This window comes from Galdieria sulphuraria, assembly GCF_000341285.1.
Source record: "Galdieria sulphuraria unplaced genomic scaffold scaf_23, whole genome shotgun sequence".
NCBI classification, from domain to species: Eukaryota; Rhodophyta; class Bangiophyceae; order Galdieriales; family Galdieriaceae; genus Galdieria; species Galdieria sulphuraria.
Window position 1 is genome coordinate 114,265 of NW_005178452.1, and position 27,049 is coordinate 141,313.

The window sequence follows — 27,049 nt, forward strand, 5'->3', positions numbered from 1 at the left end:
GTCTTCAACTGCTCTTGGGCTGCTTTCAGTTTCGCCTGTTCTTCCTTCTGTTTCTTTTTGTATTCCAAGTCTTCCTAGAAGCAAAATGACACATTTCGAAAACATCTGACACGAATCATATCTCACAATACCTCTGTTAACTCTTTCGATGAGGGCTTCGGCTTTTTTAAGGGCTTCGCTTTGCCACCGTCCCTACCAACCATGTTATGGTATACAACACAAATTGATCAATATCACCAACTGCAAAATTAAAATGCGTGTAGAGGTCTTTTCGTTAGTGATTTGGAGCATCGAACAAGCAGATTCAGTTTTACAAAAGTTACTCCGTGGAATAGGATGAGGCTCTTATTGCATCGACAATATCTCTAACAGAAAAGTCATCGAAATTTTCGTTAAAGAAGAAAAAATACCAACAATATTTCCACGATGGCAAGGACTACTATAGTATAATCACCAAAAACGGGTAATATTGATACGTAGCCTATATCTTCGAACCTGCAAACAAGTTGTGAGTGTATCTGCAAACTGAAGATTCAAGAACCCTTACTTGTCTTGGAAACGCAGAAATTTCTCATTGTAGGAAGGAGCCAAAACAGGAAATAAGATGAACGATAGAGAATACGACTCTTCTAGTTCTCTTACGAGTGCCATCTCTGAATCGTTGCTTGAGTCTTCATCAATGACTAGAAAGGCAACAGGTTGTGAGTTCTCTTCCACTAAGATATAATCCTATTCTCATAAAGTTAGGTTTTAATTCAGCAGTGCACCCTTTTTACTGACAGCTACGGCATCATCAATTTCTGTTATTACAGGTTAGCATCATTTTACGTCATGTTGCTTCGACCAACCTCGTAGCATAAAATGAGTCTGCAAAATTGTTGTGTATATACTTTCCTTTCTTCTTCGATTTACTAACAATATTTTTGTGTCTTGCATTGCTTTTTATCTTTGAGAAATAAGAGTGTCTTTGTCTTCGGCTTAAAAAGAAAGCGCCAAAATGAAGAATCTCCCTTTTTCTGCCAAGTCTCCAAAAGCGGAAAAATCAACGAGTCTTTTAAAATTGCATCATTCTGAAGGTCGCAGCTTACCGATTCTTTAGACCTTTAAGTTTTCATTGAAAGGTTACAAACCAGTAGGTCTTCAGGTGTTGTCGTATTCGAAAGTTTGCATTGAACAGAAACTTTCACCATATCATCTTCACGTTTGTCATTATTGACATAACTTTCGTTAACTTCTTTGACAGACTACTTTCAAAGTGACAAATGGACACTTTGTCACACCATGCTTGAAAAGAAAGAATGTTTACTCAAAACGGTGAGAGGGCTGTTGGATCCTACTGTGATGTTATACTACGAAACGGGAGTGTTAACTAGTCTTTAGAAAGTCCCTTTTGAACCAAGTCTGCAAAAGTGACGGCAAAAAGCGTGCTCTGTAACAAAGATTCTCAAAAAAAAACTTGTCTCATATAGAAAAGTATTCTAGGACATGAGCTATATTACAGTTTGCAAATAGATATTCTCAACTTTTCCTCACACGTAGTCGCTTCCACAAACTAGTTTCGAGAAGCAGTAGTTTCTCAAGCTGCACGTAGGCCATTCAACATAGACTTGTTCCAATAACACTAACTTGATATATATAATGGTTTCTCAAAATCTCTACATTTCCATTACAATCGATTGAAATACTACGACCTGGAGTTATACGGGGCTGTTTCTACATCTTCCGCAACAACTTTCTTAGGCTCGGTTTGCTTGTCTGTTTTAAAATGGTGAATATAAGAAGAGCAACGGTAACTATTGTTTTTTATTTTATATGTTTTTTGAAACTCTTGTCTTTGTAGCCTGAAGACTTGTTTGCCATGCAAACGTGTAACTTGTTGTGTCTTCCCGAAAATTATCAGTTTAAGTACTATTTGTATCATTTGTTGTCTTGGCCACAGTTATTATTTGTCGCAGAAAACTTTGACAAGAAGATCGTCGGATATGTTCTGGCAAAGATGGAGGAAGATGCTGTAGAGCCACACGGACATATTACTTCTTTGGCTGTTTTGAGACATTATCGGAAGCTAGGCATCGCGCGAAAGTTGATGGAAGCTGCTCATCGCGAAATGCAGGTTCTTTTTGGTGCTGTGTACTGTTCTCTTCACGTAAGAGTGACGAACGTTGCTGCTCAACACCTTTATATGGAGTCGTTATCGTATCAAATCCATGACGTCGAGGCGAAATATTATGCTGACGGAGAGGATGCGTACGACATGAGATGTATATTTAAAGAACGTTCTGGGAAGAGGATTTCAAAGAATCATACTATAAATTGAGATAGAGCAAGGTTTGACCTTTGTTTGCAATGAAACAAAGACACTCAGCGAAAGATCTCGTCTTTTATTGAAGTAAAATTTCAGAGATCCAATTGCGACCGTTTCGTTAGTTTTAAGGCACATGAAAAGGACTCGTATAATTCTTGCGTGTCTTTGAGCACTTTGGACTCCACGTCAAAATGAATATGACAGAAGATAACTTCCCAGATGATATCCCAAGGTATATATATAGAAAGAGAGAAATGCCATCAGCAGATTTCGCTGCTATAAAAAATTATAGGCTTTGAATCCAACCACAATTAGATGATTTAAGAGCACTCAAGCCGTTTAGCGAATATTCTTCGTGAACTTTTAGTCTTCAAATAGTCAGTTACATTTCGTTCGAAGCTTTCAACTTCCAAGACAAAGTTTGAAGGTGTGGAACTGATCGAGAGAATGATTACGAATAGCGCTACGAAACATTTATATTCTATTCATTTCGTTGGTCTCTCAAACAGATTTATCGTTACAAGACTGGACTAATACTACGAGAGACTCTTTTGCATTCTGTAATGCTGACCAACAGTGCTGCTAGCTTTAAGCGCATGAAATTCTTTTCCATGGCTACGCTAAGACTCCTGCCCAGATATAGCTCCAATGCTTAGCTTTCCAAGCAGACATGGTGGAAAATTTAAGCTTCAAGTAGATTTTTATCATCAATCTGTGTATATCACTAATATGAAAAGGTTTATAACAAGTCGATAAGAACTAGCTTCGCCGAATTGTTGATACCTTTCATTTCAAAGTAGCCATCACAGACCTTTAATAAGCTATACTTTGTTTTTCTGGCCATTCCCAAAAAAAGCAACTCAACCCATCTTCAATATTCTATGGAAACTGAATAAGTAAAGTCCAAGATGCTCAACGTGCTGACAATAGTAATTGAGGAGGACAATCCCAACGCAACGATGATTTAGATCAAAATGGCCCAATAGCACATTAATACTTGACGTTTCGCCACGTAGCCAAGAACTTGAAGCATGGCTTTCGAGACACAAGACAGTTCCAGACACAAAGAAACTGCACGTTTAAAGAACCAAGAGTTTTTAGAGTTTCTTAAGTTAAAACTATGCTTTCCACAAAGTCGTAAGCTTTTGTGAACGTTTTCAAACAATATCTTTTACGCTATTGTTAGTTTTAAAAGGTGTTCCGTTTCTTTTTCTGGTTGTAACGATATGCTTCATCTTTTGCGTGGATAGACGTTTAAGAGACTCTCTCGAACGAAGGTTTGGAGTTATAATAGACGCTGGAAGTAGTGGTACACGAGTGCACGTATGTTCTTTTTCCTTGCAAAATGGAGGTAGGTGTTTTGCTTCGACTATATTGCTGTTTTTCTTTTCGAGTATGTTTAGATAATCTCATTCTGGAGAAGGATCATTATCTCGAAGTAAGAAATTATAGTGAAAACCTTTTGGGACACTAATTTGTGCAAAGGCAAAACATAGTCTTACAGTGTGTTTTCAAAATGCTTCACGAGTAGCAAACTTGGGATTCATTTTTTCAAAATTGCTCAACTTTGTTCGTGACATAGTACCTGAACCAGAAAGACCTAGAACACCAATATTCTTGAAAGCCACTGCAGGACTTCGTTTAATGCATGGAGATATAGTTGAAGCTGTATTAGATGCCACTCGTGGTATTCTTATTGCGTCAGAATTTTCATTTGAGCCTTCAAGAGCTATAGTTATGGATGGCAGTGATGAAGCGTTGTACGGTTGGATTACTGTCAATTCTTTGTTGAATACCCTTTCCAATGAGTTGCTCCAAACTTTTGGAGTTTTGGATTTAGGTGGCGGTTCGTTTCAGGTGGCATTCGATACAAACAGTTCTTTGAATGACCAGGTAAGGATTTGAGGAAGATAGCTTGTTATAGTGTTCATGTCCCATTTAGAGTATACGCAACATTCCTGTATTAGACAAAACTTACCATGTATATTCTCAGAGCTTTCTTGGTATGGGTCTTGTAGAGTTTCGAAGGAGATTGTACAAGTTTTTAAAGGAAAGAGATCAGTTGACAAGTAATCCTTGCTTTTACAAGGGTGTCACAGATGTTATTGATGTAAGTTGGAGTTTTTGGCCACATGATGGTTAACAACGGGAACTATTAGGTTGATGGAAGAGAGCAAAGTTTTGTAGAGACATCTGGAATGGGCAGTTTTGAATCTTGTGTTGCTTTAATAAGTGACGTTTTCGTGGAAGAGTTTCATTTTTCTGTTGGAGAATTCAGAAATAGATGGAACACAAGTATTGATAACTTCATTGCGTTTGCCTTCTTCTTTGACCGAATTTCAACTTTTGGTCTATCTCTAGAGTCGAGTCTCTCAGATTTAGAAGAAATGGGTCGTTATATATGTTCGGAGGAATGGAATGTCGTTCAGAATACTTACACTAGTGTACGTAATGGAGCACCTGAGCATCTTTGTTTCGATATGGCTTATATATACTTTTTACTTTTTGAATTTTTGGGAATTGAACAAACACAAAAGACGGTTTGGTTTCTACAGAGTTATCAGGGAAGCGAGTTTGGTTGGTCACTGGGAGCGTTGGTTCATGAGATGAATCTTCTTTTACATGAAAAGCAAGTTCTATGAACAGGGGAAATGCCGTTCCTCTCTGAAGGTTCAACAACAATTCAATGGTATCAGAAAACTTGTTCGGACAAATTTATTCAAATATATCAAGAGGTAATATAGCTGAAACGAGAACATTTGGAATATCTGGTAACTGGCTTACGTGGAAATCTACTGCAACACTGCAAAGACAATATGCTTGTAGATTGCTGTATCCGTACTTCTGATGAATATAGTTTATCATGTTCCATAGCGCATTCTTTGTAGAACTTGTCAGGTTCTCACTGTAATTGACCCCTGTCTCACGGTCCACACATATACCTGTTGTTGCGTAGAAAGGGCCATGTAAAGAAGACAAACAATGGTCATTCGGACCCATCTGATTCAAAATATCTCTACTAAAAGATATATCTCTTTGACCAGTGCGCGAAGCTTCTCCTTTAAGAACTCGAAGACGCACAGTTAATGTTGCAGCCATTTCTATGGCAGTCCCGCAACACTCATTGTCACCTTGTGCGAAATGTGCATCACCAGCTGAAAACAATGCACCACTGACATAAACAGGCAAGTACACAGTAGTTCCCTTAGTAAGTTGTTTGATATCAACGTTACCACCTGTCTCATGTGGTGCGATAGTTCTAATTGCCTCACTTGATAGATGTCCTGTTGGTACAGCTCCATGTTCTGAAGGCACTTCAACAGCACCACCTTGGCTTTTCAATTTTTCTTCTCTTTCATTGATAACTTTAAGCAAATCAGAAGAAGGACTGGTGCCCATAACACCCATGAAAGGATTGCCGTGAATATGAACTTTGGGAAGATCAGGAGATGTGGCAACGTTGTCTTCAATATGCCAACGCACAATAAAAGGTTCTCTGAAAGAATCTCTCAGAAAACCAAAACCTGGTATATTCACTGTGTACGCAAAAGATGAAGCTTCAACGTTCAAAACATCAACAGCTAAGATATCTCCTGGTTCCGCTCCCTCAACATAAATAGGACCAGTTAGCGGATGAACTCTCCCAAGATCCACTTGTCTCAACTCTGAAGCTTGAGTATCTGGGCCTATCTGACAGTCGAAAGCGTCCAGAGTGTCCATCACTACAACGTCTCCAGACTTGACAACTTGAATAGGAGGAATACCAGGATGCCATCTATTATGACCTTTATTTGGTTGTTTAGATAGTGGAAGATGTCGATCCAACTCTATTCTGAACGTAGACATGGAATGGCAAAAACAAATGAAAGCAAATGAAGAAAAACTATTTCTACCAAAATTCTCTTCACCGCTTTTCAATTCGTTTTTAATGTTTGGCTCTTGATTCCTTCCAATTCTAAAATTCGTTTGGCTTCTCTGCAGCCACTCAGATATGCGCCATGTGTTGTTGAATAAAACTTTCTATGGGTCGCTTCGCCGGCAAAAAATAAGCAAGGATTGTAAATCCTATGAGAATCGCTAGTTTCCAGTCCCAGTTCGGGCAGGTTCACTGGTTCTGCTAGAATCTCAAAATCAGAGCCACTAGCGCCAACAGGAACAAAAGAATACGACCCCCGAAATAAAGGATTGCTATACCAGCTACTTCGAATTACTCTGATGGGCTCCGCTTCAACCAAGCCGAATCGCGATAGCAATAGCTTTGTGTGTTGCAAAATAGCGTCATCTGACTCTTGTTCCATTTGTTTGGCTGAAGCACCCGTGAGCCAGAAACTTAATATATTGTTTACTGCTCGAAACGAAAATATCTTTTTGGTCCAGTGAGAAGGTTCCTCTCGCTCCAAACTCTCGTTCCACAAGAGTGAGACATAATCCCATTGTTTGCCTTGATGTTGTAAAGGTTGCCTATCAAATTCTACAAATACCTTGTCAACTGTACCAAGGGCCAGACGATGAATAGCATCTTTCTTCTTACGAGGCAGAGGTGGGTCAAAAAGGTTAGATTCTCTTTCTTGCAGGACACCCAATGAGCCTGTCCAAATGAGATATTCTGCAGTAAATACTTCACTATTACTACATTCAATGGAGACCCGATTATTTCTATCGCTACCTCCCCATCGTATACGAGTGACTTCCCTACCAAAAAGGATATTTTCTGATGGGAATCCTGCAAGAAGAGATTCCACTATCTTAGAAAAGCCACATAAGACTTCCACATTTTCCCCAGCAAGTTCACAGTACTCATGGAGATATTCCAATGAGAGCTCGCTTAAAGAAGAGCAGGCTGAAATGGAACATTCCAATCTCTTCCTCCATTGAAATACTAAGCGTTGGGCTTCACTAGGTGTCATTCCTGTTTCTAAATGGTCCTGTTTCCATCTCTTTGATAAATACTCTTCGATAGAGTCATTGTATTGTTTGGCATCTACTTGAAGAGTTGGCCAATGAAAAATTTCATTTCTATATCTGCCGAATTTCTCTAAAGCGTCTTTCACAACGTAGGTTTCGACGAAAGTTCCTCCTTCTCTAATAAAAGGACACTCCGCAAGTTTCCAACTAGTCAGTTCCTCTTCGTTTGGTTCGGCTTTGTCCTCGGGGCTTGGATATTTTTCTACAAGTCCTCGGACTACAGCTAAGTCATAAATTGGATTGTTCACGGTTCCATGTATCCATGTAGCACCCAATTCCATTCCAGGACTCACAGTACAGACTCTACCGCCTATGCGATGGGAAGCTTCCAAAATACACACTAGTGATCCAGTTACTCGAGAGCAATAGCATATTTTATTTCAATTCCTACCTTGTACGTTTGCAGCATGTAGTGCGGAAGCAGCAGTTATACCGGCTATTCCAGCACCGACCACGATTACTTGTGGCATGGACGTTATCGAATATCGACGAATCAATCGCCAAATAATTTTCATGTCAAAGGCTGTGATATCAAAAAGTGTTTAACTTGGAAATTCCATCTACTACTTAGATTGATTATCATTGCGAGGCTTTTCTTTCTTGTGAACTTTGAAAGACTGCATTTGGATATAAGAGTCTTCTTGCATTCTAAAGCGGATCAAGACAAACTATTGGTATGATGGGGAGCTATGCCTTTATTGACTTTTTTCAATTTGGCTCATTCTTGAATAGATTCAATCTATTTTTTCCATTCTTCTTGTTCTGGAACTTGCGTATTTTTAGATATCGCAGCACTTATTGTGGTTATAGATGAGTCTCAATGGAATAGCGGGTTTGTTTCCCAAAGCGATTGAGATATGAAGTTTGGTTGTGTTTAGATAGCATATAAAAAAGCATAGATACAAACTTTATCGTACTCTCAACTAGAAAAACACATAACGGAACGCGAAAATCTATCTCAAATGACTTTCAATAGAGACAAGGCTAAGGCTATCGTAGCTCCTAACAAACCAAGAAGTCCAAAGTCTACGAGTTGCCTTCAATACAACAAACATATAAAATATCTATACAAGTGTACTTACAACCAAAAGTGCCTCGCATTCGCTTCTTGGGATCACCAGAATAATAACCCAAAGCGTACTGAATGCGACCGAAACACCAAATCAGTCCAGATATCGAACTAAAGATGGGAGCATATAGCCCTCCTAATAACATAAGAACTAAGAATGTTGGTGTTTTTTCTAAAGTATTCTGATGGGCACGTTGGTAGCAGTTAAAGTGGCTATCCTCCTTGTTCTCATACATAGTCGGGTATTTTACGTTGAAACGCTTCCTTGCCTGTCCCACCTTTATTTCTTTCCACACTAAGATGAATATAAAAAATACAACCACAAGAATAACATATCCGTATTCTCGTGGAACCAAAAGAGTTCCACTCTTTCCTGAAAGAAAGGCCCGAGTGCCACTTAACATTATCTAAATCCAAAATACAATGAAAAGTGTTGTGTGAGTTGTTCAAAGCGAACTTGATGACTATGCAAGATGAGAAGACTTTGTTTGAAAAGGCAGCATTTATTAGGAAGTTATTGGACTTGTTGTATCCAGATATAGAGTGCTTCTTACGGCATGACGATCCTTTCACGTTATTGGTGGCCGTTGTTTTGTCTGCCCAAACGACAGACAAAGTAGTCAACAAGGTTACCCCTGAACTATTCAAAGTCGCCTCGAGTCCCAATGACTTACTTCAGCTTTCAGAGGAAAAGTTGCGCAAAATAATAGAGCCCATAGGACTCGCCGCAAGGAAGGCAAAGGCTTTAAAGGGCTTGGCCGAAAAGCTTTGTTGTGACTTTGAAGGAGTAGTTCCACAGACTTTTGAAGAGCTTGAGAGCCTTCCTGGAGTCGGGCACAAAACCGCCAGTGTTGTGATGAGCCAAGCATTTGGAAAACCTGCTTTTCCGGTTGGCAAAAGCATCTTTTTGGAGTACTTCTTTGATGATCCACTATTGACATAGGTTGACACTCATATTCAACGGCTCGCGTGCCGGTAAGTTGCTATATCTAGTCTTTTGTGGCTAATTGTATAGTCGCCGTTGCATATAGCTGGGGTTTTGGTAACGAAAAGTCTATAAGGATTACGGAAGAGAATCTAAAACATTATTTTCCTGAAGAGTGTTGGCTCAAGCTTCATTTGCAGTTGATTCAATATGGCAGAGATCACTGTCCTGCACAAAGACACGGTTGGTTTTCCTTTAGAGAATTTCGTTGCAGTCGTTCACACCTGAGTAGTCACAAAGGATTGCGTAATTTGTTCATGGAAACCAGGAATGGACCCCAGTAAAATATTGTCTAGAAAAGATAAACAAGTTGTAGAAGATAAAGTTGTTTCAAGTAAGCCAGATAAGAAGAAAATAAGAACAAATAGTCCAAGACACGGAACTAGTAGCAAGTATCATTTGAGAAGTAGTAGTAAGAAATGAATATGCAATTATTTTCAGTGTCAGAACAAAAGCTCTTATGTTGAAGAATTATCTTGATAGAAATATTGTTACACTATGCTGTATCAGGAAGGAAGAGATAAGGGAATGGTAAGATTTAAATATCTCAAGATGACTTGACATCTTTTCACAAAGAGTATTTGTTGATTCAGGGTCAATTTGAAGCATAATCCAAAATGCTTCGTCGCGGACAATTTGGTACGCCAGCCCTTTTCACAATCACTTTGATGTTGTCTTTCATGTTTGCAATACTTTCTCATTTGTACTTGAAATATTTGTTCTGCAACATCACCGAATGTCAAAATGAGACAGTAACATTTTTCATATTCTTGAGAAGAATGAAAATGATTATCACTACCTCATCTATTGATAGAAAGGATACAGATGTGATCAAAATTCAACAGGAACAGTGAATAAATGAGTCCAATTCAGTGCCTGTTTCAAATGTTGTGAGCCAAATACTAACAACTTGAAAACTAGTTATCACTTGCCATAAACCAAACTGAATGGAGTGCGATAAAAGAATCGAAACTAAGTTCTAACGATTCAATCTATTCAATAAGAACAATTCTTATTCCATCTCTTCATCGCTCTTTGACAATTTTTCCAGTCTTTTTCTGTGTCTCTCTCTTGCTATCCTAGAACGCTCCTTTTGCAATATCTTTTTATATTCATCGTCATAGATTCTTCTTCTCAACTCTTCACCAGAATCCAAACGTTCTTGCATCCACTCAACAAAATTACGGTGTCTCTTCTGTAGTTTTTCGCGCTTTCTAGCTCTTCCCTCCTCACTGAAGATGTAGTCTCTCTTCCTCTGCGGTTCCGGTTTTATCTTCGAAGCTTGTCTCAACTTTCGCGTTTCAGCTCCACTCTTCAGCCATAACCTCTTTCTTCTTCGAAAATTTTCATCGTTCTCCCATCGAAGTTTCGCTGCTTGAGAGTGACGGTTCCAGAAAATACGACTTGGCGGCTTCAAACCTTCTCTACCAAACGGTGGGGAAATAATTCCTTGTTTCTCTCTTTCCGCTAGAGCTTCTACATTCTCTTCCTCGCTCAAACCAACTTCGCTCGGCAATAGTGCTGAATTTTCCATATCAAAGGCAGTAGGAAGAAATCTTCCTCTTAAACTATCTGCAGGTGTGGTTGGACGTCGTACACAAGAGACCACCCACACACAACGGCTCACACAGGTTTCTAAAACTAGTCGACGTGCTGGGTGCTTTACTACGTCCCACGTACAGTCAGAACCAAAACGAGTCTTTATGTCCTTCTTAAATGTGCCGAGCACAACAGGAAATGCGTAAAGAAACATAAGACGCGCCATGGAAGAAAATGAAACAACTTTGAGATTGATGCATTGAGCCAGATACAAGGAAGCCACTCTGTATACACAAAAAAATGAAGAGTTCCTAAAATACTATTAAGAAATGGAACAAGTTATTATAGTAGCCGAATAAAAACAAAAACACTTCGAATGACTAACTTGAATCACGTTTATGTTTGATACAAATATAGACTGTAACAAAGAGACCCATACTCAAATCTTCAAAAGTTGATGCCACACAAGACAAACCTGCCTGATGCCGAAAATACATGTAAACAGTGTTCGGCAAATACAGAAACACTAAAATTCACAAAGCGAGACAACAATTAGTTCAGTTGTGGGTCTGCTGTTTCTAGAGCCTTGGATGCTGCAAGTGCAAGTATTTCAATCAAACTCTTTGAATTCCATGCAGCTCTGTCAAGAGAATGCTTGGTGAACGTATCGTCTAACGCAAACAGCTGAGACTTTCTTGATGTTGATGACAAATAAGGGAACGTAGAATACTGCGCATATTCGTGCAGCAATGAATTGCAGTCAGTTTCTTTCGTAGAAAATGAAGTTGATGACCCCACATCTGATTCAATGACAGTCTTACTTCCATTAGCCTCGTCGTCTCTTTTTTGAAGCCGTGTCGAAAATGTCAATATTTCTTCAGATTCACAGGCTTGGACTGGACTGGCTGAATGTTTCACCTCAAATTTGTGTTCCCTTGAAATTGGTATAATATTGTTATCTCCACCATCCTTAGCTTCCGATGATATTCCAAACATTGGACAGTAATGATTGTGGCCTTCTGCTCCTTTGTTTCGCTCAAAAGGGCTACTATCACATGATGAGCCAATCGTTCCAAACTCAGTTTCGTCTCCCATTCCCTTTGTAGCGTTACCCCATATTGATGAGTGACTCCTAAAGGTTGCGTTTAAGCTTTCCTTGATATTCTCATATTTGTGTCTTCTTTTGCTCCTATTTCCGTTGCAAGAGGCACGTTTCTTTATTTTTCGTCCCCAGTGGCAACTTGGCCTGTGTGTCCCTGTTCTCTTCCAAAACTTACCGCATGCATTACATAGCGGTCTTTTGTCTTCTGCCAGATACCAGTTTGGAGAGACTGTTGTACTGCAGTTGGAGCATACTTTGATAGGAATTGACGAGGTATCCTTTTTCAAGTCTTTTTCAGGTGATACTACACTACTTGTTTCCTGCCATCTAAGTGGTCTCGAAAAGAAGTAGCTATACATTTCACTTTTTAAATGGTGAGGAAATGTAAGATGTGTCATCTCACATAGTTCGTTTCTTCGATAAGGAGTCGCTCGTGCCAGCTTACAAGAACCTGATGAGTCACTAGTCACACTAAAAGAACTTTCTTGTGTCTTGTCTTGCGTATACATACGAGGAAGATTAGACAACATTTGACAAGAAAATTCGTCTTTCAAGAATTGAGAATCAGTCTCATTTCCAGTGGGACTTGTACTTGAATCCACGAGATTTCCGATAGAAACCTTCTGTTCTTGATGAAAACAGTTTAGCTCCGAAGCAACGGATGGAAGACTGTAGGCTGGCACAGATGGTAACGACTGACAGCAAGGAGAGACTGGTGAGTATTGGAATGCTGTTTTTTGTTGAAAGTCTGCCTTTCTCTTCTCAGCAGACGAGCCTTCAACGATAGGAACTTTTGATAAGTTCAGATCCATACAGTGGGAAAGTTTTGGGGTATTTCCAGCTGTCATCCTCTGTATAGACTTGTCATGAACCCCGGGCATCTCAGGGCTTGTTGCTTGCAAGATTGACGACTTACCGGGGCAGAGATAGTTCGTCAAAACCTCTAGCTAAAACTAAAAGTCTATCTCTCCAAATAAAAACTCACTGTGTATCAAGGGTCTTCAACACGCTGGTTTAAGAAGTGCCTTCATATTCAACTGCACTACGGTCAAGCTCTAAGTGTCGCCTTTGAACCTTCTGTTGACTGACACTGCGTCTCTGGAGGAGCAAACAATGTTGAACAACTGAAATATCTGGGGAAATAAGACTCTGAGTAACCGCCAAATGTTCAACGGTATAGAACGACGCGGGAAATTTTACACCTCAAAATTGGAATTGCCGTTGGGTCACATAAAAAGTACCCAAAAATTTAAAAAAAAAACTGGCAATTCAAGATTCCCTTGGCGAATCCCACCGTCAACACGACTGGACACAAATCAATTGAAATCATTTCATCTACACATTGGGCGCCGCCTAGGGAGTGATTGCTCGTGACGCCACGTGTTTATATCCCTTAACGGCAAATGTGATTTTTTTCTTGATAGAAATTAATATGTTTTGGAGATTTAGAGAAATGTGACATCATCGCAATGAATGCCATTTTCAAGACCATAGCAACACACTTGCCGTGGCAATGTTACTCATATGACTCAGGGGTTGCTATTTACAAATGACTCTTATCCTAGTCCTTGTCGAGTTAACACAATGTCCCGTGTCGATCAGACAAACTTTCTGTCTTTAGAGGGTTTCCTGTTGGTTGGTTTGTAGTTGAAACTGAGAGAAAGAGATCCAATGCTACTCTGTCCTCTTTCAAATCAGTTGAATGCTGTCCTGTCTCATATTTGGGACAACCTGCGTCGTTCTATCCAAGTCTTCTATTTTGAGTAACAGATAGAGTGTTTTGCAATTATATGAATGAGGAAAATTGTGACAAACATTCGAGTCTTACACTTTGTGTAATCTGAAATAATGTAAGAGAAACCAACTCTATCAAGGAAACATAGCAAACTAATATTCAAAAGTTATTCCAGTCTACGCAGCGCAACAGTTTCCCAGTCCAAATCAACCTCAGGCGTATTCCTGAAAACAACTGGTACTATGAGGCAAAATGTAAACTTAGAAACGACGATGAGTTGAAAGAAGCCCTTTTGTCGAATTAGAAGCTTTGACTCTTCCTTGAGCAACTTTAATCGGAATTTTCTTTGACTTTCGGGTGAAAATTCTACCGCAGCCGAGGACTTTTGCATAAAGTGAGCTTGTAAAGTTGTATTTCCATGCTAATATCGGAGGAACTGGATCTTTCCCATTAGAAAACTCTCATGTTGTTCGTTCTTATACACGCTTCTTTGTTCAAAACTTGTCCTCATCAAAAAAATAAAAGCTTTGGTCACTTGTCGAAACGCTCGAAGTTTCTGTGGCCCAGAACCAAACAACTTACCGTAGCGAAGCTTTCTGCGGGTGCCTCCAACACGGATAGAGATAGTTCATATTCCTCAAGCAAACGTGGAGAAGACAGAGCTTACTCCGAGATTACTGCTGCCAACCGTTCGTTGTTGGATCGAGCCAAAAAAGTCAAAAGTGTCTGTATCGTGGGTAGGAGAAGGAACTTTCTAATGTATTTTATTTTAACTTTTACCTAGGGGCAACTGGTTTTGTAGGGCAGCAGTTGGTGACGTTGCTCGCTAAAGCTGGTGTCGAATTGACTATTGTGACAAGAGACGTTGCTAGAGCGAAAGCAACTTTTGGAAAGTATGAAAGAAGAGGTTATTCTTTGCAGTACTGTCAACTACCTTCGTTAGTTCTTGATCAAGACGTAAATTTCAAGGCTTGCCTTGCGAAGAAAGATGCTGTTGTGAATCTTGCTGGAGCTCCAATAGCTGGAAAACGATGGTCTGAAGCATACAAAGATGAGTTGATATCTAGTCGTGTTAGAGTTACCCAAAAAATAGTCGAAATGATAATGTCGATGGACAAGGTTCTTGTTTTGCTGCCACTATCAGTGCTCTTCTAAAGTTTCTTTTAGGAAGAACGTCCAAAGGTTCTTATAAACGCTTCTGCGGTTGGTTATTATGGTGTGAGCGACAGTAAAGAATTTGATGAGTCTTCTCCACCAGGAGATGACTTCTTAGCTGTTCTTTGTCGAAAATGGGAATCTGCTGCGAGACAACTGGACCAATCTTTTGGCACTAGAGTTGTGATTCTTCGATTTGGTATAGTTGTTGGTTCTGGAGGTGGAGTCTTGGGCTCTATGACTCCCATATTTCAGATGTTTCTTGGAGGACCAGTGGGAACAGGGAGACAGTGGATTTCTTGGATTCAAATTATGGATCTTGTGAACCTCATTATTCGTTCGATAACCGATGAGAATATGCTTGGTGTCTTTAATGCATGTTCACCAGAGCCTGTTACAATGAATGATTTTTGTGAGACTCTTGGTAATATTATCGGAAGGCCAAACTGGTTACCAGTTCCTACCTTTGTTATTCGTGCCATGCTCGGGGAAGGCTCCATCGTAGTTCTTGAAGGCCAAAGAGTGTATCCTTCACGTACATTGGCTTCTGGTTTTCACTTCCAATATCCTAATATTTACAGTGCACTGGAAGCTTCTATAAATGTCTCTTGAGATGTTTTTAATAGTTAGTAAAAGTAGGGGGTTATATAAATGGTTTTTTGGTATTCCTAGTAGGGTTATCTGTTATGATTCTTTCTCTTTGCATGTATCTTTCTAGATATGTGTACAGTTGGTTGGGGTAGCAGTAATTCACTCATTGTAGAGGGAAGAAATTAATTAGAAATTGAGATTCCTGGTTAGAGCGTATGATTGTTCCGATACAAATTGTCTCCCCTTTTTGATAAATCTTGGAAAGGCTGGATAGTGCAAGTATAATCATTCAAGGTAACCCATGTATAGGAGGAAGTAAAGCTTCTTTCGAGGTGTCGCATATTGGAAGTTTGCTAGAAAGTCAGTCCTGTGTACCAGTGTCATTCGCTAGAAGAAGTGGGTGGCTCCCTCTGAGGCTAACCGAAGAAAGTTATTTTGGCTGGCCAGGAATAGTTAATATCGCAAAGGTATTGAATTGTTGTTTATTTATCAGGTGAACTGACAGAATTCCAAGAGTTTATTTTGCTATATTGTCTCTCAACTGAGAGAATTTGCTGCTGTCACTCCAGTTGGTGCTTGTAAGCAGAAACTTTCAAGGGTCAACTTGACAGACGCTAGAGAGAAAGCAGAGCTCAACATATCAAGTATTTCGTTGAATTTCGTGAGTTTCCGAGATATGGAGATGTTCTCAGAGAAGGAAGAGTTCAACTGTGCAACTGAACCTGGTGACTCGAACACCTTTGGGTATGTTCCTTTTCTCGCAAAATTTCCGTTATGTTTTACTTTGTGGTTCAGAGTTCATAAGGAATTGCCTTCAGCTGACTCAGTGTGGTGCTTGCCTGACGAAATTATTAGTTCCTTGTTAGGTCATTTGGACGCTAAAGATCTTATATCGCTTGAATTCGTATGTCACTTCTTCATCAGGGAACAAGCAACTAAAAATTCGTCCTAGGTAAGCAAGCGCTTTCGTGATATTGTACGTTCAGAGAGTGGCCAGTGGAGGAGCATTGTACAACGTCGATGGAGCTCGTCAGCAAATGCAGAAATTTTGGAGACCGCGTCTCTTTTAGCTGGTGGCTGGAAACGTCTATACATGGAAAAGCATCTGAGTGAAATTCGAAGAGCACCCTGGATAGTTCCAAGCAAGTCGGAGCTGGAAGCAATGTTGGAGATTATTAAGAGTGATTGTTCACTATTTCCTCATGGCTCCCCTGTTGGCGTTTACCAGACCAATGATATGCACATTTTTTCCAATCAAGCATGTGTAGCAAACCATGACAAGCTGGCTACAACAATTTACATGGATGACAGTCCAACAAGTGCAATCTCTGATTCTAGTTTCCCTCCTTTATGTATTGCTATTTTGATTGATGGTTCGTCCAGTGTTACAGAGGAAGACTTTATAGCAATGAAGGAATTCTGTCGGTACGTCCGTACATTTCATTTGATGGCTTTCTTTCTGAGGGCAAATTTTAGTGCTCTTCTGGCTAGTCTTCGTTTGACACATCCTTCTTCGCAGGCATGCATTATTCAGTTTAATCAATATCCTAGAGTAGAAGTGGGCTTAGCAGATGTTTCGAAACCGGGAATAATGGACACGGTTGAAAGACTGGAACAAATGATGGGTTCAACCGATATTGCTGCACCGATTCGTAGGGCGCATCAGATTTTGACAACTGCACATCACAATTCTCACAAGGTTATCATATTAATGACAGATGGACAGACTCATGCTGAAGAGTTTGAGTTGTCAATCCTAGAGGCAAGGAAGGCGTTTGATGAATTGAATGCTGCTTTTTACGCCTTTGGGGTTGGAAGAGATGTAGATGAGCAAGGTATGGACTTGAAAATTTGTTTTCTAGACTTATAGTATCGCAGGTCTACAGCGAATAGTTTATGCTTCTCGTCGTTCGTCTTCTTATTCGAAAGGAGGTTACTTCACGTTACGGAAACTCCGAAAGTGAAATTGCTATCGGATTTCTCCGATTATTGTTTTAGTCAGATTCTTGTGTTTTGTGTTGATTATAATGTCTTGTACATATTCATAATAAAAGACTAGTTTGTTTAGGTCATAGTTCTAACCTTCATTTCCACAAAACTTGTTTTAGAAGACATCGCTCTATGGAACCTATATCATATTCATAGGAGAAACATTCATAATTAGTAAGAATCCGTCTGACTTGTGGACTCTAGTCACCTGAGCGTTTTGAAAGAGATAGATTGGTTCTAAATTGGGGACAATGATGGGATTCCGATTCTTGCTTTTCGAAGCCATTGTGTTTCAACAAGCCCAATAATTCAACGGACGCCACGTGGAAAAATTACTCCTTTCACTATTGGCGGCTCTTTTTAAATTTGGGAGATTTGCAACCTTTGACACGAGAAGAATGGAACAACTTGCCTATGTAATAACAAGCTCTCCTTTCAACGTTAAACGTCAGCTCAATTTTACTTACTTAAAATTACAGAGACGCTCTTGTATTTTAAGAGGAAAGAATGCTTCTCGCCAGAAACCAAAATTTTCCCGGGTTGTCTCAGCAACACATTCATATGAAAAGATGAAAGACTGTGTGTTTGAATTGTTTCGTCCGATAGTTAGTACAAAACCAAGTTCTCCTATCCAACTGCCTCATCTTTTCGTTGGACAACTTAAACCTCTAAAAACTGACTCCCAGGTCAATCTTGGTAAGAGACATTCAAAATATATCCCAACAAGAGAATAAACATTTTTCATAGGCATGTTGGGCATTTTTGCATCCTGTGTAATTGTTATTTCGTCAATTTTGAAGAGGATATTCAACAAGAAGTTTTCAAAGTCTTCAAGCCTCTCCGAATCCTATCCTGTTACCCTCCCTATCGAACAAGACCAACAACCTTTTTATCAACTAGAAAGAACTTTTCATGCCTTGGAAAATTTGAAAAATACTATCAACGATGATGCAGAGCATGCTTCTGACCTATTTTTGAAACTTCTTCAAGAGGCTTCTATTCGGAAGCTTCCAAGCAGTCCATCGGTCACCACTCGATCTTTGGAACAAGTTGTGACAGAAATTTTGAAGGAAGTTGATAAAAAGATGCGATTTTATCATTCTTTATTCACAATACTTGAGAAATTCAGTCAACAGGTGGTAAATGAGTTGGAAACCAATTTGAAAGAAGCTTCCGAAAATGACGATCTATTTAGAGAAATTATGCAGGATATTACAAATGTCTCGTATACAGAAATGAAAACAATGCCTCGCTTTGTATCGGAACTCTACGAACAACTAAGAAACAATCATGCATCAACGCCAATTAGTCAAAAATGCGAGAAAGTGAGCCTTGATATTACAACAATGAAGCGCACTCTACAGCTCACAATGTCCAAACTTCAAGCTTTGAGAACAGCCTCATTAAATGGTGACATCGAAAAAGAAAACTCGATACAAGTCAACGGCGCTTATAGGGAAATAGAGCCTCATGAATGGCTCCGAATTCTCGAGACAAAGACAAATACGTCAAAATTTTCGTCGTTGCAAGCTGAGATAGAAAATATACCACAAAACCAACGATGGACATTTCTCTCTTCTACTTTAGAAAGGGTTCACGGGAATCCGACAGGTAAATTACTAGTGGATATGAAGTTGGACGTTATCTAACCAGCATGTATTAGAGCTCAACTCGGTAAAGCAGCTGATCCAAGACAAAGACGAAGAAATTGCTTTCTTAAGACAGCAATTGCACGAAACGGAAAAAGAAAAATTGAAGACTCAAAAAGTGAGACCAGTGCTTCCTATAGACGAAAACACACTAAATATTTTTCAAGGTCCGTTCTAAATCCTCTAGGAATAGTTCAGATTCAGAGAAGACTGTTGGTTCGACCACGACATCTAATAAAAGAACCAGAAGTAAAAGAAAAATGGAGGCTTCAGAATCTGAAATCAACGGAGTTAGACAATAGTTCTTCATGGTATAGGGAATAAATAAAGAATGATTGTGTGCTTTTTCTAAATTGATCGTATTGGTGGTTCGGCCCAAAAATGAGGTCGGAGTGCTATCACAACCTCACTCTCGATGGAGGCGTTAAAAAACGTGTTCTTACAGAAGGCAGTGGTACACCACCACAAGCAAATCAAAGAGTATGGATACATTATGTTGGAAAATTAGAGAATGGAGAAATCTTTGACTCCAGTAGAGAACGAGGACAGGTAATTTATCCCTGTATTCTTTTCATTGGTTGTAACTTACCTTTTTATCTGTGCGACTTAGCCCCTTTCATTTCGTTTAGGAAAAAGAAGTGTTATATTAGGCCTTGAAATTTTGGTGGCCACGATGAAGGTCGGTGAAGTTTGTGCAGCATCCTTGACTCCGGAATATGCATTTGGTTCTGAAGGACGTAGAAAGAGACAAATGACTTTACAAAAGAATTCGAAAAAAGATCGAAATAAGAAACACTATTGTGTTCCTCCCAATGCCAATGTTTTTTTTGAGGTCGAACTGATGGAATTGGCTGCCCTAACACCAGAAAAGGCTTTGCAGTCGTTATCTCCCGAAGAAAAACTGAGAAAGGCTGCAGAATTGAAAGACAGAGGAAATTCGTATTACAAAGAGTTGAAATTTATTCTTTCAAGAGAGTGCTATGAAGAAGCAATTCGAATATTGGAATATTTTTGGCATCCTAAGAACGACTCAAAACATCAAACAAACGGATACGATGACGCAGACAAATGGAATGAAAAGAATATACAGGATGAAGTGAATTCGATGAAAGTAGCCATACTGTCCAATATAGCTTTAACTTATTTCAAACAAGATCGTTTCCAACAAGCTGAACAATATGCAACTGCCACCCTGAAGCTGGATAGCAATAATGTAAAAGCGTTATTTTGTCGTGGAAGAGCTCGCATGCAACTTGCAGAGCTACAAAGTGCCAAGGAAGATTTGCTTCAGGCTGCCAAATTACAACCTCAAAACAAGGATATTCGACGTGAATTGGATGAACTTCAAAAGAAACTGGTAAAATACGGAAAGCAAGAGAAAGCAACGTACAGAGCTATGTTCGAATGACTGAGTGTTCTTCTTAGATGCAAAGGTTTTAGTAGAATAAAAGGCAAATTTTCATTGCAAGTAAATATGTATTGAGAATTTGCAGACATCTTTTGATCTTGTCGACAAGTTCACTTGATGGCAACTTTCAGTGACTTTGAAGACCAAGAGACGTACTGGAACACCGCAGTCGCAATTGTTCAAGAAGCAGGAAATAGACTTTCTTCGGAAGCGTTTTCACTCAAAAGCAGTCGAGAGTTCTGGGTGAAAACGAACGAAGCAGATTTGGTGTCAGCTACAGATATTTCGATACAAGAATATATTTTCGGTTGCCTACGTGAAAGCTTTCCGGAACACTCGCTTTTTGGAGAAGAAAACGCTGGTGCAAGTGAAAACTGGAGGCAGCTGTTGGATCACGGCGTTGTTTGGGTTTTGGATCCTGGTAGGCTGTGTTTCGAATATTTTATTTGAATAATTTTTTGTATTTAGTGGATGGAACAACCAATTGGATTCACAAATTTCCTTTTGTTTGTATTTCGCTTGCTCTTGTCGTGGAAGGTATCGTCCAGGTTGCAGTTGTGTACGATGTTCATCGAAAGAAACTGTTTCATGCTTGTCGAGGAAGGGGAGCTTTTTGTGACGAGAAGAACCTAAACGTGTCGACAATAAAACGTTTGAAAGAGGCACTTGTCATCACAGAGTTTGGTTATGTTCGTGATGAGAACGGTCTATCCAACATCTTACAAGTTCTGCACGAGTTGTTGCTTTATGGTATACACGGTATTCGACAGACAGGGTGTGGAGTGTTAGATTTGTGTCTACTTGCTAGTGGACAAGTGGATGCTCTGTATGTAGGAATTGGTGGTGAAGGTTGGAAGCCTTGGGATTATGCTGCAGGCTACTTGATTGTGAAGGAAGCAGGAGGTACCGTATACAGTCTAAATGATGAAGAATTCCACTTGTGTTCAACAAGTATCGTATGTGCATGTTCAACATCGTTGGCTTTAGAGCTTAAAAAAATCCTCCTTCAAACGAAAACTAGTAAAATTTACACAAAATAAGAATGGAAAGTCGATCACGTATCTTCTCGACAAAAACCACGCAAGCCAACTAGATATGGGAAATTGGAATCTTGCTTAGGAACGTGACATTTTCATCATCAATAAGAGGCTTCACAATGTTGAATGCATGTCTGAAGAGACACCAACTTGCTCTGATACGTCCCATGTTGGGAAAATACTTCAACTGTCTTCCGCAACCATACAAGGCAACGGCAAAGAAATGTGTTAAAAGTAAGTAGGGACTGGACTGTAAACCACCCAACATGGAGACTGGGTCTGTAGCAAACCTTCCTCCTTTTGCTAAATAATCGAAGCAAGCTGAACGCATCTCATCTGATTCTTCACTACCCGTGGCACAAAATACACCGTATAAGGCATTAGCCAAAATATTGATTGTGGAACAATATTTTCTTCTTTCTCGATAAAATTCTCGTAGAGCTCTATCGACAGAATCCCATTCACCAAAGTCAGGCAGAGGTGATAATAACTGATTGAGTAAAACTATATCTGAAAGTGCTACTGTCATTCCACCCCCAGTTAAAGGGTGTCTCATATTAAAAGAATCTCCGAGAAGAATAACTCCTGGCAAAGAAGCAGGTCTGGCAGGCATTACCCTATTAGGCATCATTTTGTATTTTCCCTTTGATACTGATACCAAAAATGCCTCTTTTAATTCATCTGGTAATTGAGGAGCCACTACATCACGCATATACGATTCGGTGGTCCAACTACCTCCTTCTTGTTGCATAAACTTGCTAGGAATATCAACCAAACAACGTGTCTCTGTGGATGAAATTGGATAAAACAACACGGGGGCCGGATCCCCTAGAATAACGTGGCCAAAGTTTGGATATGGCAACGAACAATTTTCAAGTACCAAACCAACAAAATATGAAAACACTTTAAACTCTGCAGCCTTGTTAACTCTGCTTCTGAAACGACTGAAGCAACCATCACAAACTATCGTCAAAGGTGCTTGTGCATTCACGAAATCACCTTGCTTGTTTTTATACTTGACTCCAGTTACTACAACGTTCGAAAAACTGTCTTCAACACCTGTCAATTCCGTTTCCGTCTCGAGATTCGTACTCGTGTTTTTCATAATAAGGTCACACACGTTTCCTTGAACAAGCGTGACAAGTTTCTCTCGAATAGCCAAATTGCGCAGCTTTTGGACAAATCTTCCATTATGAAAGCTTCTTCCTACGCACATATTTTCGGAAAAGGAAGCGGCCTCTTCTTCTTGCTGGGCTGTCAACGCTTGTTGTTCTCTTGGCAAATAATACACTTTTGTTCTCTTATCACGCAAGAAAATACCGTATCCAAATACACTCTGAGCATCTATATCTTTTAAAGACTCTTCTAGACCAAGTTCAACTAATTTCCGACAACCTCCGGGCTGAAGCAGTTCTCCCACTATTCTATCTGGCTCTTGGAGATCACGTTCTACACATAGCACTCTCTTACCATTTCTGCCCAAAACTGTAGCTAAAGAAGCTCCTGCTACTCCTGCTCCCACAACTATGACGTCAAAGTCTTGCATCCGAGAAACTTGGTATAGGAATCGTACCACCACCCACCAACCAACCAATGCAAATTGAATTGTTACAATTGATAAGGAAGATGCCATACTCGCTTAGCCCAGCAAATGAAAAGTAGGTAAGAATCATTTATAACAGATGATATCCAAGAACAACTCAAACGGAATAACCCTGTAAATATTCTTCATCTATTCTCTTACAAGGAAACTTTGTTTCCAAAAACAAGTTATCTTCTCCATTTAAGCCTACAAGTGCACGAAATAAATTTTCAATACAAGCTCTTTGTCTTTGCAACGCATTCACAAGTGGTTCCCCTACAGGAGTGCGTGGAATCTTCATATAGAAAGATAGTGCACTCAAAACAGGATGCATTGGGGCAAAGTCTTTCATTTGAGACGTTCGATAAGAAACTCGATGAAACAATTCGATGAATATGGCCAAATCAATAATAAGTGGAGCGCACAAGGCAGAGTCCAAGCAGTTATTGTACATTACTGTTCGATAGGGACAATTCATAAACGTTCTAGTCACATACTCGGAAACATCACTTTTCGAATCTCCATAAGAAGATACGTATCTTACAACCACTACATGATCTGGCATCTCATCTTTCTCGTAAAGCGTTCCATTGGAGCTTACAATATCTTCGATAACTCTACTTTTTGCGGCTGACTTTGGTTTCCACATTTCTCCATCTGTTAGCTGGAACATATCATTATTTCCCAAATGATTATACGTCACCATCGACTCAACCTAAACTGAAGTTCAACGTCCAAACTATCAAAAAGCAAAAGCTAAGTATTCACCTTCATTCCACTACCAACCAAATAATCCACAAGCACAGACTTCATCTTTGTCTGTCCTGACTTAAAGTCATCTCCAACAATAAAAACTTGATTCTCTTCAGCTAATTGAATGCAACCGCGTACGAACGTATTCTGTGGACTCCCATTCACATATGGACAACCTTCCAGAATACTAGCAACCGCATACAAAGTAGAAGGGGAAACCTAAGCCAAAAAATATTAAATGGCCATTGAGTCTTATCATGAAGAGAAAAGAATGTCTTTCACTCGACATACCTCCTTATGATTGGACGAGATAGCCTTTAAAAGACTCTCTGCAGTGTCGTTCACTCCAGCGAGCTCCACACTGTAACGTTCAGAATTGGCAGTCCAAACTACTACGACGAAATCTAAATTGTGTAGCTGTTTAAACTTTCGGATGTCTTGTCGAATAATCTCCACTTGTCGTGCCTTGTTTTTCGTCTCTATCACGTTGTCAGCACGTGGCAGTTGATTTTCTGCAATAAACTCCTCATCGAATATTCCTGGAAGAGGTTTCATACTTTCCAACAGTGGTCGAAGCTTTCTCTTCAAGTCTGGTTCTAATATCTGCGCTCGATCCAATGCTTCTGCCAGATTGAGACTAGAAATATCCCAACCACCCAAAACGATGTCCTTTGGCTCGACAAGTGGCAATAAACTCTTGAATGGAACAAAAACATCAGTTCCATCACTACTTATTCCCAGTCTAAGTGTTCCATGCTGAGATAAAGAGCCAAACAGATTTGGCTTCTCCATGCCTTTAGAAGTTTCCCAACTTATACCTTCCTTGTTGGCAACAATTCCTGCAGTGACCGTAGATCCGTTATTACCGCCCCAACCAACTTGCATTATCCCCAACTTGCTAGGTTTCAGTTTGGTACAAAACTCATAAAGCAGTTCTTTAGGTATCGCCTCCACACTTCCATCTGGAAGAGTCTGAACCAAAGTTCTTTGAAACTTCAGACTAGACCGCACTTCATTCTCGAAGTATGAAACATGCGGACCCGAAACTTTGCAATTCTTCTGTTTCGTAACGGTAGAAGCGCTATGGTGCGAAAGAGCTCTCCAGGCATCGTTATCTGTCATTGCCAAACGTAAAAATGCGTCCTTTCTCTCGATGTCTATTAGACGATCAAACAGTTCACTTTATTACTTCAAGTTGTGCAGTTGATTCAATTCCTTAACACATTCTTCAAGTTCAGAATAGCTTACATCATTCACAAAAATACAGGAACCGATACCATTCAATAAAGGCAGTCTTTGTTTTCCATGTCGGTGTTCCAAAGCATCCTCTAAACCTCTCCATAATACTTGCGGAACACAAAGAGCATCTATGGTTGGTAACCCCAACTTTTTCATAGCATAAAAAATACGATCACGTTCTTCACTGGAAATAAGTCTTCGCTTGTAAGACAAAATAACACAAAAGAATCCATCAATATTCACCGCCTCTCCATGAAGTAAAGCAGGCTCCGCTTCCATCTCAATAATCTGCAATACAAGCAATGAGAAGAATGCAATTCAAACAAGAAAATACATTACCTTGCTAAAAGTATGGCCAAAATCAGTGCTTCGTTCCAACTTGTATTCCCATAGATTGGGACCAAGTTCTTCCAACATAAATTGTACCGAAAGTTCTATGACTCGATCTGCAACATCACTAAGTCGACCTTGGAAGCCTTCCATTATCAACTGCTGTCCATATTGTTCCAATAATGAAAAAAGTTCTGATGAACAAACAAGTGCCAACTTCATCATTTCTCCCAAACCATTAATAATATTTCGACGATCCTGAGTAGCTATAAATCTCTTATCAAGAAACGCAGCGCACGGAGCATAAAAAGCACCCATTCGGTTCTTTAGTCTTCCTAGTTCACTTGAGACATAATCAACTCCAGTTTTTACTCCGACTGAAGCATCGATGATGGCTAAAAGAGTAGTTGGAACGCGAATATAAGGAACACCTCTCCTAAGATAGAAGCTAATGAGTCAACAGAATATAATAATACCAACGCAACTGATCAACTACCGATAACAACTCGCTGCAAAGCCAACAATATCCAACACTACTCCTCCTCCAATAGCTAAAATGGGTTCTCTTCTATGCAAGCCGTATTTGCAAAGTTCAAAGAGTACTTTATCCACGGCCTCAAAAACTTTATTCTCCTCTCCTCCAGGTAATACAACGAAGTGCGTTTCCACACGATGAGCCTTGAAATACTGTGATATCTCGTGACCATAAAGTCGCTGAACTTGTTCATCAACGACAATAAATCTTCTTCGATAATCCCTATCTGGCAAATATCGAGTGGCTAAAGTATCATTGGCAGGATTCAGTATACCGTCATGTATTTCCACAGTGTACTCAACAGGTAGCTCAAAATAATTGGTCCAAGCTTTCTGACAAGAACCAAACGCTGGCTTCACAAAAACATTATGAGGTGCTCGATTCAAAGGAATACCGCGTCGGTTAAAACTTATTTGAGACGAAGGCAGGCTTGTTTCCATACAACGGCAATGCTCCGACGATGATGAATCTCTCCCACTTAAAATACCATTTGGAATTGGTTGGCTTTTGACTTTTGGTTTTGGATCCTATTCCTATGAAATTTCGACCACTTAGTAAACTGCAGAAGACTCTTGCCCAATATAGGAAACCAGAAATATTGTTTCGTCCAATTTCTAAAGCAACAGTAAGTTTTGATCCATTCGATAGTAACTCTGCGTCAACAAGGTAGTTGGTTTTCTACTTGTTCGTAGATTTGTTGTATGTTGACACTTTTTTACCAACTTAAGGGAATTTTTGTTCCATTTGAGATCACGCAAAGTAGAGAAGCAGCTTCCAAACTTGTTAACTGAAGTGAAATTGTATGAGAAAGGAGAAAGTCCCAGTGTGAAGTTAGAGTATGGTTAGTGTTGTTCAAACAAGTCTTTGAGTATAGTTCTTATGCCACCTAGTCGATGGTACTGAACAGCATTTGGTTACAAGTTCTATGTCGCTATCTGATATTATTTCTGCTATCGAGCAAGAGTCCAGATGGAAGGGTGAAAGTATCAAAACTCCTAGTCAGTTGATTATGGAGAGAAGAAAGCGTTCCACAAGTTCCTAAAAGATTATTCAACTCATTATGTGGTGAGAAAGGAGCGAA

At 39.6% G+C, this 27,049-nt stretch overlaps 18 protein-coding genes across 20 annotated transcripts; 9 read left to right on the forward strand and 9 right to left on the reverse strand.

Moving 5' to 3' along the window:
- Positions 1 to 261: 261 nt before the first annotated feature.
- Positions 262 to 736, reverse strand: Gasu_30410 (uncharacterized protein). Its single transcript, XM_005706065.1, has 3 exons — positions 548 to 736; positions 415 to 495; positions 262 to 365 (listed from the first exon to the last, which is right to left on the reverse strand). The coding sequence occupies exons 1-3, from the start codon at positions 649 to 651 to the stop codon at positions 320 to 322; spliced, it is 231 nt and encodes a 76-aa protein (XP_005706122.1). The 5' UTR covers positions 652 to 736; the 3' UTR covers positions 262 to 319.
- Positions 737 to 1,656: 920 nt separating this feature from the next.
- On the forward strand, positions 1,657 to 2,437 carry Gasu_30420 (N-acetyltransferase). Its single transcript, XM_005706066.1, has 2 exons — positions 1,657 to 1,789; positions 1,841 to 2,437. The coding sequence occupies exons 1-2, from the start codon at positions 1,766 to 1,768 to the stop codon at positions 2,315 to 2,317; spliced, it is 501 nt and encodes a 166-aa protein (XP_005706123.1). The 5' UTR covers positions 1,657 to 1,765; the 3' UTR covers positions 2,318 to 2,437.
- An 859-nt stretch (positions 2,438 to 3,296) lies between these two features.
- On the forward strand, positions 3,297 to 4,977 carry Gasu_30430 (apyrase). Its single transcript, XM_005706067.1, has 6 exons — positions 3,297 to 3,442; positions 3,492 to 3,656; positions 3,709 to 3,743; positions 3,791 to 4,198; positions 4,248 to 4,415; positions 4,465 to 4,977. The coding sequence occupies exons 1-6, from the start codon at positions 3,337 to 3,339 to the stop codon at positions 4,945 to 4,947; spliced, it is 1,365 nt and encodes a 454-aa protein (XP_005706124.1). The 5' UTR covers positions 3,297 to 3,336; the 3' UTR covers positions 4,948 to 4,977.
- A 4-nt stretch (positions 4,978 to 4,981) lies between these two features.
- Gasu_30440 (formamidase) lies at positions 4,982 to 6,156 on the reverse strand. Its single transcript, XM_005706068.1, has one exon. The coding sequence runs from the start codon at positions 6,149 to 6,151 to the stop codon at positions 5,021 to 5,023; it is 1,131 nt and encodes a 376-aa protein (XP_005706125.1). The 5' UTR covers positions 6,152 to 6,156; the 3' UTR covers positions 4,982 to 5,020.
- Positions 6,157 to 6,161: 5 nt separating this feature from the next.
- On the reverse strand, positions 6,162 to 7,776 carry Gasu_30450 (spermine oxidase). Its single transcript, XM_005706069.1, has 2 exons — positions 7,662 to 7,776; positions 6,162 to 7,610 (listed from the first exon to the last, which is right to left on the reverse strand). Exons 1-2 carry the CDS (start codon positions 7,738 to 7,740, stop codon positions 6,220 to 6,222), a joined length of 1,470 nt encoding a protein of 489 aa, XP_005706126.1. The 5' UTR covers positions 7,741 to 7,776; the 3' UTR covers positions 6,162 to 6,219.
- Positions 7,777 to 8,151: 375 nt separating this feature from the next.
- Gasu_30460 (glutathione S-transferase) lies at positions 8,152 to 8,766 on the reverse strand. Its single transcript, XM_005706070.1, has 2 exons — positions 8,353 to 8,766; positions 8,152 to 8,296 (listed from the first exon to the last, which is right to left on the reverse strand). The coding sequence occupies exons 1-2, from the start codon at positions 8,741 to 8,743 to the stop codon at positions 8,229 to 8,231; spliced, it is 459 nt and encodes a 152-aa protein (XP_005706127.1). The 5' UTR covers positions 8,744 to 8,766; the 3' UTR covers positions 8,152 to 8,228.
- Positions 8,767 to 8,776: 10 nt separating this feature from the next.
- Gasu_30470 (endonuclease III) lies at positions 8,777 to 9,937 on the forward strand. Of its 2 annotated transcripts, none has more exons than XM_005706071.1 (4): positions 8,777 to 9,228; positions 9,283 to 9,314; positions 9,371 to 9,507; positions 9,557 to 9,937. In XM_005706071.1, the coding sequence occupies exons 1-4, from the start codon at positions 8,800 to 8,802 to the stop codon at positions 9,745 to 9,747; spliced, it is 789 nt and encodes a 262-aa protein (XP_005706128.1). In that variant the 5' UTR covers positions 8,777 to 8,799; the 3' UTR covers positions 9,748 to 9,937. The 2 variants fall into 2 exon arrangements, with proteins under 2 accessions (XP_005706128.1, XP_005706129.1); XM_005706072.1 differs by having other exon boundaries at positions 9,557 to 9,867.
- A 264-nt stretch (positions 9,938 to 10,201) lies between these two features.
- Positions 10,202 to 11,196, reverse strand: Gasu_30480 (hypothetical protein). 2 transcript variants are annotated; one of them, XM_005706073.1, is made up of 1 exon: positions 10,202 to 11,196. In XM_005706073.1, exon 1 carries the CDS (start codon positions 11,075 to 11,077, stop codon positions 10,337 to 10,339), a length of 741 nt encoding a protein of 246 aa, XP_005706130.1. In that variant the 5' UTR covers positions 11,078 to 11,196; the 3' UTR covers positions 10,202 to 10,336. The 2 variants fall into 2 exon arrangements, with proteins under 2 accessions (XP_005706130.1, XP_005706131.1); XM_005706074.1 differs by having other exon boundaries at positions 10,302 to 11,196.
- A 25-nt stretch (positions 11,197 to 11,221) lies between these two features.
- On the reverse strand, positions 11,222 to 13,296 carry Gasu_30490 (DNA-binding protein). The gene has a single exon (XM_005706075.1). It carries the CDS (start codon positions 12,844 to 12,846, stop codon positions 11,416 to 11,418), a length of 1,431 nt encoding a protein of 476 aa, XP_005706132.1. The 5' UTR covers positions 12,847 to 13,296; the 3' UTR covers positions 11,222 to 11,415.
- Positions 13,297 to 13,306: 10 nt separating this feature from the next.
- On the forward strand, positions 13,307 to 15,547 carry Gasu_30500 (cell division inhibitor). The gene is made up of 4 exons (XM_005706076.1): positions 13,307 to 13,815; positions 13,867 to 14,437; positions 14,485 to 14,819; positions 14,868 to 15,547. The coding sequence occupies exons 2-4, from the start codon at positions 14,164 to 14,166 to the stop codon at positions 15,465 to 15,467; spliced, it is 1,209 nt and encodes a 402-aa protein (XP_005706133.1). The 5' UTR covers positions 13,307 to 13,815; positions 13,867 to 14,163; the 3' UTR covers positions 15,468 to 15,547.
- A 9-nt stretch (positions 15,548 to 15,556) lies between these two features.
- Positions 15,557 to 17,517, forward strand: Gasu_30510 (collagen-related protein). The gene is made up of 8 exons (XM_005706077.1): positions 15,557 to 15,600; positions 15,645 to 15,651; positions 15,712 to 15,913; positions 15,961 to 16,190; positions 16,242 to 16,350; positions 16,399 to 16,871; positions 16,923 to 17,281; positions 17,325 to 17,517. Exons 1-8 carry the CDS (start codon positions 15,576 to 15,578, stop codon positions 17,408 to 17,410), a joined length of 1,491 nt encoding a protein of 496 aa, XP_005706134.1. The 5' UTR covers positions 15,557 to 15,575; the 3' UTR covers positions 17,411 to 17,517.
- A 199-nt stretch (positions 17,518 to 17,716) lies between these two features.
- On the forward strand, positions 17,717 to 19,428 carry Gasu_30520 (uncharacterized protein). Its single transcript, XM_005706078.1, has 4 exons — positions 17,717 to 18,131; positions 18,183 to 19,046; positions 19,099 to 19,202; positions 19,252 to 19,428. Exons 1-4 carry the CDS (start codon positions 17,834 to 17,836, stop codon positions 19,384 to 19,386), a joined length of 1,401 nt encoding a protein of 466 aa, XP_005706135.1. The 5' UTR covers positions 17,717 to 17,833; the 3' UTR covers positions 19,387 to 19,428.
- Positions 19,429 to 19,436: 8 nt separating this feature from the next.
- Positions 19,437 to 20,572, forward strand: Gasu_30530 (peptidylprolyl isomerase). Its single transcript, XM_005706079.1, has 2 exons — positions 19,437 to 19,633; positions 19,695 to 20,572. Exons 1-2 carry the CDS (start codon positions 19,466 to 19,468, stop codon positions 20,490 to 20,492), a joined length of 966 nt encoding a protein of 321 aa, XP_005706136.1. The 5' UTR covers positions 19,437 to 19,465; the 3' UTR covers positions 20,493 to 20,572.
- A 4-nt stretch (positions 20,573 to 20,576) lies between these two features.
- Positions 20,577 to 21,537, forward strand: Gasu_30540 (myo-inositol-1(or 4)-monophosphatase). The gene is made up of 3 exons (XM_005706080.1): positions 20,577 to 20,913; positions 20,961 to 21,448; positions 21,514 to 21,537. Exons 1-3 carry the CDS (start codon positions 20,610 to 20,612, stop codon positions 21,514 to 21,516), a joined length of 795 nt encoding a protein of 264 aa, XP_005706137.1. The 5' UTR covers positions 20,577 to 20,609; the 3' UTR covers positions 21,517 to 21,537.
- Positions 21,538 to 21,541: 4 nt separating this feature from the next.
- Positions 21,542 to 23,146, reverse strand: Gasu_30550 (squalene monooxygenase). The gene has a single exon (XM_005706081.1). It carries the CDS (start codon positions 23,073 to 23,075, stop codon positions 21,582 to 21,584), a length of 1,494 nt encoding a protein of 497 aa, XP_005706138.1. The 5' UTR covers positions 23,076 to 23,146; the 3' UTR covers positions 21,542 to 21,581.
- A 25-nt stretch (positions 23,147 to 23,171) lies between these two features.
- Gasu_30560 (myo-inositol-1-phosphate synthase) lies at positions 23,172 to 25,006 on the reverse strand. The gene is made up of 3 exons (XM_005706082.1): positions 24,156 to 25,006; positions 23,880 to 24,083; positions 23,172 to 23,826 (listed from the first exon to the last, which is right to left on the reverse strand). The coding sequence occupies exons 1-3, from the start codon at positions 24,984 to 24,986 to the stop codon at positions 23,230 to 23,232; spliced, it is 1,632 nt and encodes a 543-aa protein (XP_005706139.1). The 5' UTR covers positions 24,987 to 25,006; the 3' UTR covers positions 23,172 to 23,229.
- A 15-nt stretch (positions 25,007 to 25,021) lies between these two features.
- Gasu_30570 (3-dehydroquinate synthase) lies at positions 25,022 to 26,446 on the reverse strand. Its single transcript, XM_005706083.1, has 3 exons — positions 25,930 to 26,446; positions 25,443 to 25,869; positions 25,022 to 25,391 (listed from the first exon to the last, which is right to left on the reverse strand). Exons 1-3 carry the CDS (start codon positions 26,406 to 26,408, stop codon positions 25,050 to 25,052), a joined length of 1,248 nt encoding a protein of 415 aa, XP_005706140.1. The 5' UTR covers positions 26,409 to 26,446; the 3' UTR covers positions 25,022 to 25,049.
- A 10-nt stretch (positions 26,447 to 26,456) lies between these two features.
- On the forward strand, positions 26,457 to 27,037 carry Gasu_30580 (uncharacterized protein). The gene is made up of 3 exons (XM_005706084.1): positions 26,457 to 26,634; positions 26,697 to 26,809; positions 26,859 to 27,037. Exons 1-3 carry the CDS (start codon positions 26,504 to 26,506, stop codon positions 27,008 to 27,010), a joined length of 396 nt encoding a protein of 131 aa, XP_005706141.1. The 5' UTR covers positions 26,457 to 26,503; the 3' UTR covers positions 27,011 to 27,037.
- The last annotated feature ends 12 nt before the right edge of the window (positions 27,038 to 27,049 follow it).